This window comes from Typopeltis vanoorti, chromosome 3 (assembly GCF_054136105.1).
Source record: "Typopeltis vanoorti isolate ZY-2024b chromosome 3, IOZ_Tvanoo_1.0, whole genome shotgun sequence".
Taxonomy (NCBI): Eukaryota; Metazoa; Arthropoda; class Arachnida; order Uropygi; family Thelyphonidae; genus Typopeltis; species Typopeltis vanoorti.
Genome location: NC_143551.1, coordinates 111,158,909 through 111,172,221, shown reverse-complemented (window position 1 = coordinate 111,172,221; position 13,313 = coordinate 111,158,909). Strand labels below are relative to the sequence as shown.

At 37.3% G+C, this 13,313-nt stretch overlaps 1 protein-coding gene across 1 annotated transcript in view; it reads right to left on the bottom strand.

Annotated features, from left to right (window-relative positions):
• The window catches only part of LOC150108468 (dynein axonemal heavy chain 7-like), a 990,001-nt gene that overhangs the window by 586,091 nt on the left and 390,597 nt on the right, over positions 1–13,313 (bottom strand). Inside the window, exon 20 of the mRNA XM_090390473.1 lies at positions 2,209–2,292. Within this exon, the coding sequence (XP_090246599.1) occupies positions 2,209–2,292 (84 nt within the window). The remainder of the gene's footprint in view (positions 1–2,208; positions 2,293–13,313) is intronic.

The window sequence follows — 13,313 nt, the reverse complement described above, 5'->3', positions numbered from 1 at the left end:
ATTATATTTTTCCGTAAGTTACATGTATTAACACACACTTCTCTTCATTTAAAAGTTTGGACCCTTCTTCATTCATATACAAGATGTCAGAAAGGATGGATAGCTGGAACCCACCTGAATCATGGAAGAGAATAACTTGTATCATGATGATTCGTGCCCGCCATCAAAATAAGGATATTACGACTGCTGCCCAATGCTCCCTGAATACAGTAAAAACAATCAGGCATGAACTAGAGACTTGCAATGGTGACTACGAGGATGTAGCAAGAAGAAAGATCCCTAGCAGACGATCTGATTGCGTTCGTACAGCAGAATTCCTCGCATATCTGCAGGAACAGGTGTTGAAGAACCCTGGCATTGGAATTCGGGCTTTGTTCGTGGAGTTGCTAACTGTAGTCAAGCCCTGGATAACAAGGGTAGCCAATGGTAGGCCGTATGTATGGCAGCAGGATTCGGCCCCTTGCCACACCTCTGGGAAAAGTCAAAAATGGTTGTCTGAAAATTTCTACGACTTCACCAGTCCAAATGTTTGGCCTCCAAACTCCCCAGACCTTAACCCCATGGATTATTTTGTATGTGGCGCAGTTGAAAAAGACACCAATCGCACTTCCAGTAATACAAAAGCCCAGTTAATGGATAAAATTAAAACAGTTTTTGCGGCCCTTCCCAGGGAGACTGTAGCATCAGCTTGTTCGAGGTTCCGAAACAGAATTGAAGCTGTGATCGATGCTAATGGTGGTTATTTTGAGTAAATCTTGTTGATAGTATTGTAATTAACTCTGCCTGTAATGTTTTTTTTGTCAATTCATTAAATTTAATAGATACAAAGAAGATTTTCTTTTTCCTTACGAAACTGTCAAATTTATCCTGAACACCCTGTATATAACTATATATATATATATATACACACACACACACATACACACAAACTCATACTGTGTGTGTGTGTATGCATTCAATGGAGAAAACATTAGAAATAGGGGTGATGGGATGACAATGGCAACCCCCACAGAGAGTGAAACATACCAAACCAATTGCAGATGGTAAATAAATAGACACCAGGACTTCCTAACAGTGTATCGCAATTGACAAACAACATGGATAAATGAGCAACTTAGTAAATCTTAGCAATTTGGATCATGGAAGTATTATTTGGACAAGACAGATGGGTCATTCTATAGCCCAAGTAGTAAGAACCCTAGGGTTCTCTATGGCAACTGTATCAAGAATCTACCATGAGTATACCACCACCACATGAGAGTGGGTAACTCACCTTTCATTGAAAGATACCAGATAAAATTCCTCATGTCACCGACGGGAATTGAACCAGGAATAGACGTTATTTTCTCCCTATATAAGGCTTTAAAAGGTTTCATCTGGATTACTGCAGGCAGATCGAGTCACCTACATTCTGTGGAAATGAAGAAATAATAGAGAAGATCCAGAGGCAAGTGACAAAAAGTATGGCAGGTTTATGGAATGTTCCCTATGAGTACAGATTGATGGTCTCTGGGCTTCAAAAACTAGCTGATAGTGGAAAAGAGGAGACATGATAGAAACATATTGAATATTAAAGGGATTTTATAGGATTGATGCTGCAGACTTTTTTTTTTTTTTTCATTACATGGCAGGAAGTGAGATAACAAGAGTCCACCCATGGAAATTATGCAAGAGTGTTTGGACTATATATTTTGCTTGGAAGTTGGTGAATGGGTGGAATGGGTGCCAGAGGAGGTAATGAGTGCTACAGCAATGAATGAATGATTTTAAGGAGCAGTGTGAGAACTACTGTGTGAATAATGGATCTACCACAATGAGTCTTCTGATTTCATGGAGATATCTTTATAATAATAATAATCCCTGGAAGCTGTATAAGAAGGGTGTGATCAAGGCAATCTGCTGTCCAGCAGATTCTTTGCTTGGAGATTGGTTGATGAGTGGAAGGCACTGCCTGAGAGTGCAGTGAGTGCTGAAACAATAAATAAGTTTAAGGCCTAATTTGAAGAATCTTTGGTGCAACAGTGAGGACTGACCTTCTGCAATGAATCTTTTGGGTACATGGAGGTCTAAGGTTAATAATAATAATAATAATAATGCACTCTAGGTTTACAGCTGTTCAACAGTGAGAGAAAAATATAATAAAAAATAAGTAAATACAAATAAGTAAGAGAATATAGAACAAATAAATATTTAAAACTGTATTCTTACCGATGCTTGTAACAAATCAGCAACTTCAAAAATGAGACTCATACTGTTAGACATTTGTATTATTTCACCACTCATGAGACACAACTGAAAAAGTTAATTATGACTAAGTAAAACCATATATAGAACTTGATTATACTCTCACTCTTTCTCACTATACAATAGTATTATGTGTGTATGTAATATATATAACTATATATATATATATATACACACACACACACATACACACAAACTCATACTGTGTATGTGTGTATGCATTCAATGGACAAAACATTAGAAATAGGGGTGATGGGATGACAATGGCAACCCCCACAGAGAGTGAAACATACCAAACCAATTGCAGATGGTAAATAAATAGACACCAGGACTTCCTAACAGTGTATCGCAATTGACAAACAACATGGATAAATGAGCAACTTAGTAAATCTTAGCAATTTGGATCATGGAAGTATTATTTGGACAAGACAGATGGGTCATTCTATAGCCCAAGTAGTAAGAACCCTAGGGTTCTCTATGGCAACTGTATCAAGAATCTACCATGAGTATACCACCACCAATGGATGTACCAGTGTCTAGTGAGCAAGTAGTGGTCGACCACACACCACTGATGACCAATGTTGATGTAGATTGACCAGGCTCGTACAGACCAACTGCAGGGCAATGGCAGCACAAATCACCTCCAGTTTCAATGTCAAAGGTTCAAGCAGTGTCAGTGAGCAAATTATATGGCATATCCTGCATACCATAAGCTATGGAAGACGACACCTTAATTGTGTAACATTGCTGACAGCCCATCATCACACATTGCACTTTGCCTGGTGTCTGGACCAGAGTTGTGTGGTCTGATGAATTCCATTATCAGCTGTGCCAAGATGATGGGAGGGTGCAGGTGTGGTGATGAGAGCAATGGCCCCATTATTATGCCAGGTTGGCTTTGTTCAAGGAGGTGATGGTTTGGGGAGCCTCCTCATGTGACACATTAGGTCCCTTAGTGGAGAGGTCTTTAAACAATGTGAACTAACAGAATGTGCTAGATGATCACCTACATAAATTATATATTTAGTTTAATCCTTTATCCAAGTGCAAGCAAACAAAGTTTGTGCCTGAAGTATCTTCAGGACTAAGGCAACTCATAGCAAAGGTAGACAAAGCTTCACATCACATGCCTCAGTATCCCATAATGCAAAGCAAATCTCCTTGTGGACGTGTGTAATGCTATGCATTATGGGAAGGGTTACTACCCAGACCGGTTTCGACCTTTATTGAAGTCTCTTCAGTGGGAGCCAGAAACAGAGGTGATACCAAGGTTGAAGCAATGCAGAAGTCATGTTTACCTATGCAAGTTGCCAAAAGGTGTCACACCTTATTATTAAACTTATTATTATTACTTTGGATTAGAGAAAAATGTTGGAAGGTTTTTTTTTTTTTTTTTAATACCTGGATAAAGGATTAAACTAAATATATAATTTTTATAGTCTAACCAAGTGGAAAAAAACTTCCAACATCTCTCTCTAATCCAGAGTAATTTAATAATATGGTATGACACCTTTTGGCAACTCGCATAGGTAAACATGACTTCTGCATTGCTTCAACCTTGGTATCACCTCTGGGTCTGACTACCACTGAAGAGACCTCAACAAAGGTCAAAACCAGTTGGAAGCTTGGGTGATGAATGGCAATGCTGTAGCCCATGAAATTTCAACAGGCTCAACTGTTGCTGTCACCCAGGTCCTGGGGGGGGGGGGTAATGAATGGCAATGCTGTAGCTGGTGAAGTTAACTGAGACATAGCTGTTGCTGTTACCCCCTCGGATGAGCTAAGAGCAAACGAGCGGCTCTGCACAGTGGTGGGGTGAGCCTGCCACGGTGTAGAGCCAACCGGTTCTGAGAGTTCTTCTCAGTGGCAGGGTGAGCCTGTTACTGAGGGGAACAACACTGTGTTTTTGGAGTTTGACCTGTACGTGAACAAAAAAAAAGGTCGAAACCATCTGGGTAGTGACCCTTCCCATAATGCATAGCATTATACATTTCCGCAAGAAGAAGTGTTTTGCATTATGGCATACTAAGGCAAGTGATGTGAAGCTCTGTCCACATTTGCTATGAGTTGTCCTAATCCTGAAGATACTTCAGGCAACTTTGTTTGCTTACACTTGGATTAAGGATTAAACTAAATATATAATTTATAGTCTAACCAAGTGGGAAAAAATTTCCAACATCACCTACATACTTTCATGGCCTTCACACATCCTGCAGCCAATGATCTGTTTCAGCAGGACAATGTGCTGCCCCACCAGACCGCAACCACCCAGGCATGGCTCAAGAAACACTCATCTGAGGTTGGGACCATTAAGTGTCCCCCAAATCCCAGGATTTAAATCTGATCAATCTCTCTCTTGGATGTCATACAGTGAGATATCAGATCCATGTATCAGGGACCATCGTCTAAGAAGCAGTTGTGAACAATCCATCAACGGGCATTGCTAGAAGCAATGCCTCCGGCATCTTGTGGATTCAATGCCTTGTAGAGTACAAGCTGTTATCTGTGCTAGATGAGGACAGACACTATTAGGCAAGTATCTCTAATGTTTTGTCCATTGAGTGTATATTTACATAACCTATGTTATACTATATTTATTTATATATAATATATTATATTATGTATTCAAGATACCAAGTAATTTTATGAACTTGGTTTTTAATCCTATTTCCCAAGAAAGCAAACAGACAAGAAAGTCAAGTTTACTTCACTCTTAGCATTTTCAGGTCTGACTCCCACTGACGAGACCTCAACAAAAGTCGAAACCAGTATGGTAGTGACCATTGCCTTTAATGTTTAGCATCATACATCTCTGCAAGAGGATGTGCTTTACATTAGAGGAAAAATACTAAGAATAGTGATCAGAGTTTTATCCACCTTTACCACAAGTTGCCTCGACTGGCACTAACTTAGGGATCAGTTGCTTTAGACTTGCAGTACTTGCAGGCGCAAACTTGACTTTCTTGTCTGTTTGCTTTCTTGGGAAATAGGATTAAAAACCAAGTTCATATAAAATTACTTGGTATCTTGAATACAAATATATATCCAAGTTAAAACTTTCTACATATATTATATTATGTGTGTGTGTGTGTGTGTGTGTGTGTGCGCGTGCATGCATGTGTGTGTGTACATATATTTTTTTTAAAAGAATTGAATGACAAAAACCGAGAAAAAAAGATTTAATAGTATCACACGACTAGTTTCGGCTTTTTACAGCCTTCTTCAGGTATTTTTATAAAAGAAAAAACTTTAAACATTGAAGATAAAAAACTGTGAATAGCACAGGAAAGTCACTATACATATTTAATGTGAAAACGTTGTAGTTAACGTATTCAAAGTAGTTCCTTCGTTGGTCACATTGTTGGGTGAGTGCGTGCATATGGCATCTCGTGAACACCAGTATTTGATCACAGCGGAATGACAGTCTGGGAGGTTATAGCTTAAATTATTATTTAAATGTACAGGGTTGAAGATAATTTCTCTAGATTCTACAATTTTTCTCTCCAATTCGTCATCGCAATGGAAAATGTTGTTAGATCTATCCCAAAGGATTGTATGACTGGTTTTCATCATCAGAATTGGCCGAAAAAAGGACATGGCTGGATAAAGCACTGGCATGTGTTCTCTTGTAAGCGATGTCCCTCCTATGCTCCTCCATACGCAATTCAATAGACTTATCCGTCTGGCCAAAATAAGGGATGGCGCAGTCACACCATATCTTATATACACTGGAATATTTTAGATTGTAATGGCTAGGCTTTGGACGGCTCACTAGGGAGAGGATCTTAGGAAGCAGAGTAAATAAAGTTCTAATGTTATATTTTTTGAGAACCTTGGCTAATTTTTGAGAAACTGTGCTTATGTATGGAAAAGATATATTGCCTTTAACATTATTCATTTCTTGAGTATGGTGACTAGGATGATTGAGGATAATTTCTCTAGATTCTACAATTTTTCTCTCCAATTCGTCATCACAATGATTGTTGTTATTTTGTTAGATCTATCTCAAAGGATTGTATGACCATGGTTTTCATCATCAGAATCGGCTGAAAAAAAGGACATGGCTTTTGACGGAATTTAAAAGGAATTTTAAGTAATTTTTTGAGAATAACCATTCAGTCTGAAGGTAGATGTAAGAAAATTGATTTCTTTTATGAAGTTCATCAGGGTCATCAAGAAGAGAGCGAGCTCTATGTGTCAAAGTAGAAATAATTCCAAGTTTCTGAGGAGGGAAATGAGGGACTGACTATGGAGATATCTATTGGTGTGTGTAGGTTTTGTGTACATTGAAATTTTAAGTTTTTCAGAAGAACGGGTTAGTTTCACGTCTAAGAAAGGCAGGGAGCCATTAGTTTCAAACTCAGCTGTGAATTGGATATTTGGATGTTGACTATTGAGATGTTCAAGGAAATCTAGGAGAGAATCACATCCATGGCTCCAAATGAGAAAAATGTTGTCCACATATCGTTTCCAAATTCTAGGTGCTAAGGAATACGAAGAGATAGTTTTGACTTCAAAATCATCCAGATAAATGTTGGCAAGTACACGATAAAGGATTACCCACTGCTAGACCATGATTTTGCTTGTAGATGGTGTCTTGAAATCTAAAGTATCCAGACTTGATGCAATGAGTAAGTAAGGCTAACATTTTTTTGGAACTTGTCTTTGAGAAGTGTCAGGACTTCGTCTGTAGGAACATTTGTGAACAAGGATACTATGTCAAAGCTAGTCATGATTTCATTTTCTTTAACAGTAATATCCTTAACGTACGATACAAAATCCGTAGCATTATTAATAAAAGACGAAGACTTGCCCGAAAAACATTTGAGGTATTTTGCGAGTTGTTTTGAAAGGTTGTATGTTGGTGAATCAATGCCTTCAACGATGGGACGAAGTGAGGTATTTTCCTTGTGGACCTTTGGAATTCCATATATTCGTGGAATAAGTGGATGCAGAGAGCCAAGAGAAAGGCGAATGTTTCTAGACATTTCAGAAGTTGTTTTTAATAAATTGTTAGTACGATTTTGAAGTTCACGAGTGGGATCTCGTGAGAGTAAGTGACACTTACTCTCAAGAATCGAGTAAGTGTCAATCTGTAGTAATTCAAGCATGTAGAGCGCAAAGAGAAAGGCGAATGTTTCTAGACATTTCAGAAGCTGTTTTTAATAAATTGTTAGTATATGATTTTGAAGTTCATGAGTGGGATCTCTCTCAAGAATTGAGTAGGTGTCACTCTGTAGTAATTCAAACATCTTATTTTTATAATCTTCAAAGTTAAGCACAACTGTGGCATTGCATTTATCTGCAGGAAGGATAATTATATTTCTGTTATTTTTTAAACTCTTAAGAGTCTGTCCTTCCAACGAAGAGATGTTATCTGTGGGTGGTTTTGCATTGTTGATGATAAAGATGGATTCAATACGGATAAGTTTTGCATCTTGTGGAGGAAAGAAAGGAAGCAGCCTTTTCTATCTTGGTGAGGAGTGATTCTTTTGGGATAGATTTCAGAGAAGGAATAAAATTCAAACCTTTGCTGAGAATACTTTTTTCTGCATCTGAAAGGATGTGAGATGATTTATTAATTACAACTTTATCAGGGTTGATATGGGGTTTTGAGAAGTTCAGATTATTTTACTCTTTTTAAGGTTCCAAATTTTCTAATAAGTTTTAATTTGTTGTTATATTGGATTTGGTCTGCTTGAGATTCACCACGCGTGCTAAAGAGATGCCAACTTTCATTGTCTAGAGATTCTTCAAGTATTTGAGATAATGTACTTTATTTGGCAAACAAAAAACCGAGAGTATGTTTTGTGTCAAATATTCTTTTTAAAAATATGTTTAAGAACCGAGTAGATGAACCTCCATTCATATATATATATATATATATATATTGATTGTTCATTTTTACTTGGTAGAAAATATTATTAATTAGTTTAAATGACTGATACCGAGAAATAAAGAGGTGAAGAGGTGACATGGTTTATTTAAAAAGATACTACTAGTTTACTAGTTTCATTGACTGGATCAACTTCTTCTGGTATCATAATCAAAGAAATATACAAAAAAAAAAAAACACAGGCTTAAAAACTGCATTAACAGTACTAGTATAAAAGACAGTGGTACATTTTGAAAACAGTAATGCGAGCTTGAGTTCCAAATAAAAGTCGACTATGTGCTGTCACGAGTGCACCAGTATTGAACAGGGGCAATGTGTGCATCAGAGAGATTAAAACTTAGGTTGTTATTGATATTATATATATATATATATATATTATTTATTTATTTATTGGAGACTTGATTTCTGTATGAGGAAAGATTCAATTAAATTAACTAACATATTAGAAGTAAGTCTACTGCACACATTCCTTTAAAGATAATAATGAACATATTAATTATGATATTAATATGTTAATTAGTTACATTATGATTGATACATTTATGACAAGATGAAGGGTGTGTTAGATAAAGGAGGATCATATACAGTAATATTCTTGGACTTTGCAAAAGTGTTTGGTAGATTAACACATCATAAGTTAGAGTACAAACTGCAGAGGATGGAATAGATAGTATATTAGTTAGAGGAATTAGAGATTGGCTCACTGAACAATACCAGCAAGTTGTACATGATGGAGTACTATCTCAAAAAAGGAGGGGTAAGCAGTGTCGTATCCAACAGTTCCATTCCTGGGCCCCATGTTTAACTTGTTCATAAATGATATATACTGTGGACTGACTGCATATCTTCATTTGTTTGCTGATGATATTATTATTATTATTATTATTATTATTATTATTAACATCTGACCTCTAGGGAGTCGGAAACTCATCGTGGTAGGCCCACACTATTGTAAATAATGCTCATCCAACCATGCCTTAAACTGATTCAATGCGCCTACATTCACAAAACAGTCAGGCAATGCATTCCACTTACCAACCACTCTCCACATGCAAAGAACCTATTCCTTACTCCTCTGCTCACATCCTCCTTATACAATTTCCAGCGATGTCCTCTTGTTCTACACCCCCTCACCTATTCTATGAAAAATCTCCTCTATGTCAAAATGATAACAGCCCCTGACTAGATTATATGTATAAATCATATCCCTCCCTTCTTCCTCCTATTCATGAAGGTTTGCAATTTACATTCTCTCAATTTGTCCTCATACTGCACAGTCCAGAGACAACTGACCACCTTTGTGAATTTTCTTTGCACCCTTTCTAACATACACTCAACACCATGAAAACGTGGTAACAAAATTTGTGCACAATAATCCATGTGGCATGAGTACCTCTTTGTTTCTGCATCTCAGAATCCTATGCATCATTGCCATTATCCAATGTGACATCACAACTTGTGTAATGTGGCCCCCTGAACTTCAGGTCCTTGTCCACCACTACTCCCAGATCTCTCATCTCCTCTACCTCCTTTAAAGTTTCTCCACCAAGTGTATACTTTGCATCCCATCGTTGCTCACTAAACTTCAAAACGCTAAACTTTACAACATTGAGCTCACAGTTCTACTTACCTATCCATTCACACAATCTGTTCAAGTTCTCCTATAAGGCCCTAACATCTGCTTGACTCTGCACTGCTCTTCCCAATTTTGCCTTATCTGCAAAACAACTGCATATCACTAGTTGAACCCATCCCAATACCATTAACATACAAATTCAACAACAATGGTCCCAAAATTAACCAGTGCAGCACACCACTATTGACCTTTCTCTTTTGGGATACTGCACTGCCATATACAACTTTCTGTCTATCTGACAACAAGTCACTTATACAACTCAGATGACTTTTATTATTATTATTATTATTATTCCTGACACCTCCAAGGAGTCCGAAGACTCATTGTGGGAGGACACCTACAACTGTTTCAACTGATACAACTGTCTCAACCTCTACTACGAGTTATCTCAATCAACGCCATCTATCAAATCTCATCTGTTTCAATTAATTTATCACTTTCTTATAATACATAAGTTAGTAAAACATGATCTCTCTTTAACAAACCCATGTTGAAAACCGCAGAGAATACTGCTGTTATCAACCAATTTCTGTATCCTACTTCTTTTATCTATCCTTTATATATCCTTTCACCACAACTCTAGATATACAGATTGGCCTATAATTTGTAGCCACAGCCTTATCATCATCTGTATGCAGCGGAACAATTTTACTTTCTTTCCACTCCCTTGGAAGCTGTGCTGTTGTGAGACTCGTATTAAACAGACATGTGAATGCTATTTGCCAATTCCATGCAACATTTCCTTAAGATGTGTGGTTATATGTCATGAAATCCATTTGCCTTATTGATATAAAGGACAGTTATTTCCTCAAATACCTCCTGCTCACTTATAATTAAGCCATCCTCTCCTATGTCCTCTAAACGTAATTTCTCATGATTCCATCCTGATGAGAATAAAGCACTCGTAAATTGATCACTAAATACCTCAGCAATGTCCTTTGTGGCAATTACTGTTAACAATTTTCGTCTATTAACATCATCTTACCATAATCATTCTTATTTCTACTTGCCACACATCTAAGAAACTTCCTATGATATTTCTTTGCCTGATTTGCCAATTTCTGCTCGTACTCCACTTACGTTTTCATACTAATGATTATTACCATTATTATTTAGTATTGCTTCCAAAGTACCTTCTTCTAGATTTCATGCTAAATTTCCTCATTCTTCCATTTTACATCTAACTTATTCAGCCTTTTAACCTTCAAAGTACATTCACACATTGATGCTGTTATGTATTTTTTTGTTGGTTCCAAAGCAGCATGTATTTCCTTACCACTCTGCTCCTCATTTCATGCTATATCTCCATGCTGTCATAATCACCAGCCTTATAATTCCACATATATCCTTTGCTTACAGAAGTCTGCATATGGCTAGCCACAACCCAGGTGATCACTACATGATCACTCTCACCAACTGGAGGAAAGTGTGAAACCTCACTCACAATTACATCCTCTGATGAACTCATTGGATCTAAAACACTCAGTCTTCCCATGCTCTTCTTTACATGCTGCCTGAGATAGTTACCTCTAAACGAACTCAAGAAATTAATTTTCCTTATTCCCAAATACGATTTCTTTATTCCAATCTAAGCCTATAATTAAAATAGACCATAATAATTACCCTTCCTTTATTCACTCAAGTTGTTTATACATTTCTTCATCACCACCCTCCACATTCCTGGCCTATAGCAACATCCAACTAAATTTGTCTTCCTGTCAACCTTCACATTACACCACACTGGATCATAACCATTGCCACCATTTCCCTCTTTCATGTCTACCTCATGTGGACATAATTCCCCTGCTATCATCAGCAGAACCCCCCCCCCTTATTGTCCTTTGTATTCTTGCAAAAAATACTATCCTTCCATTTGTGTTCCTGTTAAGATATCATATTCATTCAGCCATGTTTCACTTATTCCAAGGATTTTGGAGGGAATAAACTCAATCAGGGAAACCATTTCATCTCCCTTATTTCTGTTATTTCTAGTATTTGTAAACAAACACAGCAGTTCATTTTTAGGTCTAAAGCCAGTCCTATCGAAGCCACTTGTTTGTTGTGATTTCCTCAACACACCTGTCCTTGCCCAATCACCTTTATCACCACTTACCACACACACATATCCATTCAATATCAACTTTCCCACCCACATCACAATATATTCCATTTCCATACACACAATCACTGCTACTCTCAAAATCCACTCTCTCTATATACCATTTCTCCCTGTACACCAGGGCCTCTCCCGTTTCTCTGTTCCTCTTGCATTCCCATTCTCTCTTCATCTCTCACACCACTACTACTACTGTTTCCATTGCCAAGCACTTCTGCCTCTTCAATGCCACTCTCCTGATTTTTCCCTTCAGCTCTTACTTCTGATCTCTTGCTTGTATCACACACACACAGTACTTCCATACAGCAGTACTTTCTCGAGTGTACTCATTCCAAAGCCACCATTCAAATGTAACCCATCATGCCTGTATAATTCCATTTTCCCCTCAAATATGCTATACATCCACAAACTGCACTCCCTTCTCCTCACACAGTTCTGCTAGCATACCATTTATGATTCTGGCTCTCTGGTTCAACTCATCAATGTCATACATTGGCAAACACACTAACAACCTTTCTCACTATACTGTTATCTTTCACTCTTCTCAATAACCTTCTGATATTCACCCTGATTTGCTTCTTATGTCCACTTAGATTATTTGTCCTACCAACCACCACTAATTCTCTTGCTGATACGTTGTTAATGCAGGGAGTGTAAATAACTTCAAAGTTTATTATGACAGATATGTTGCTGGTTGAGTGGCCCTCTCACAATGAGTCTGTTGACCCCTTGGGGGTTATCAAAATAATAATAATAGTAATAATAATAATTAACTGAACTAAATTACAATGAAAAAGTGCGCACGCACGCACACACACACAAAGAATATACAATAAAATATCATACTACAAATATGAATTCCTCATATATATATATATATATAGGTATCCCTTGCTTAATGCGGTTTTGATTATCATGGCAATCCCTTGATATACGTGGCAAGAGTTTTGATTAATGCACCTTTAACCCTGAGAAGCTCGCAGCTGACCTGACAGATACAAGCAAAATGCTTAATATAAATATTCTCGCACAATTCAGTGTATAACTTGAAGGTCATGAGTAGCTGTGCATTCATATGTTACGAGTGATATTCCCCACTGTTTTTTGCTGTCAGTTGGTCTAACACGTTATGTAAAGGTTTGTGATATTTGACAGTAAACTGTATCTGAGAGATTGTGTGACCTCCAATGTCAGTATAGTATGGTTTAGTTTTTTTTTTTTTTTATTCTTTGTTCAATCATTTTTAGATTGTAACTGAAAATAAATAAACCATCATGCATTACAATAGAGAACCAAAGACTTATTTATCATATATGTCCACTAGGAGATGTGCTTTACATTTATGGAAAATACTAAGCAAAAGTGATCTGGAGCTTACTCCACCTTTACTACGGTTGCCCATAAGGTTGGTTATGCTGTTA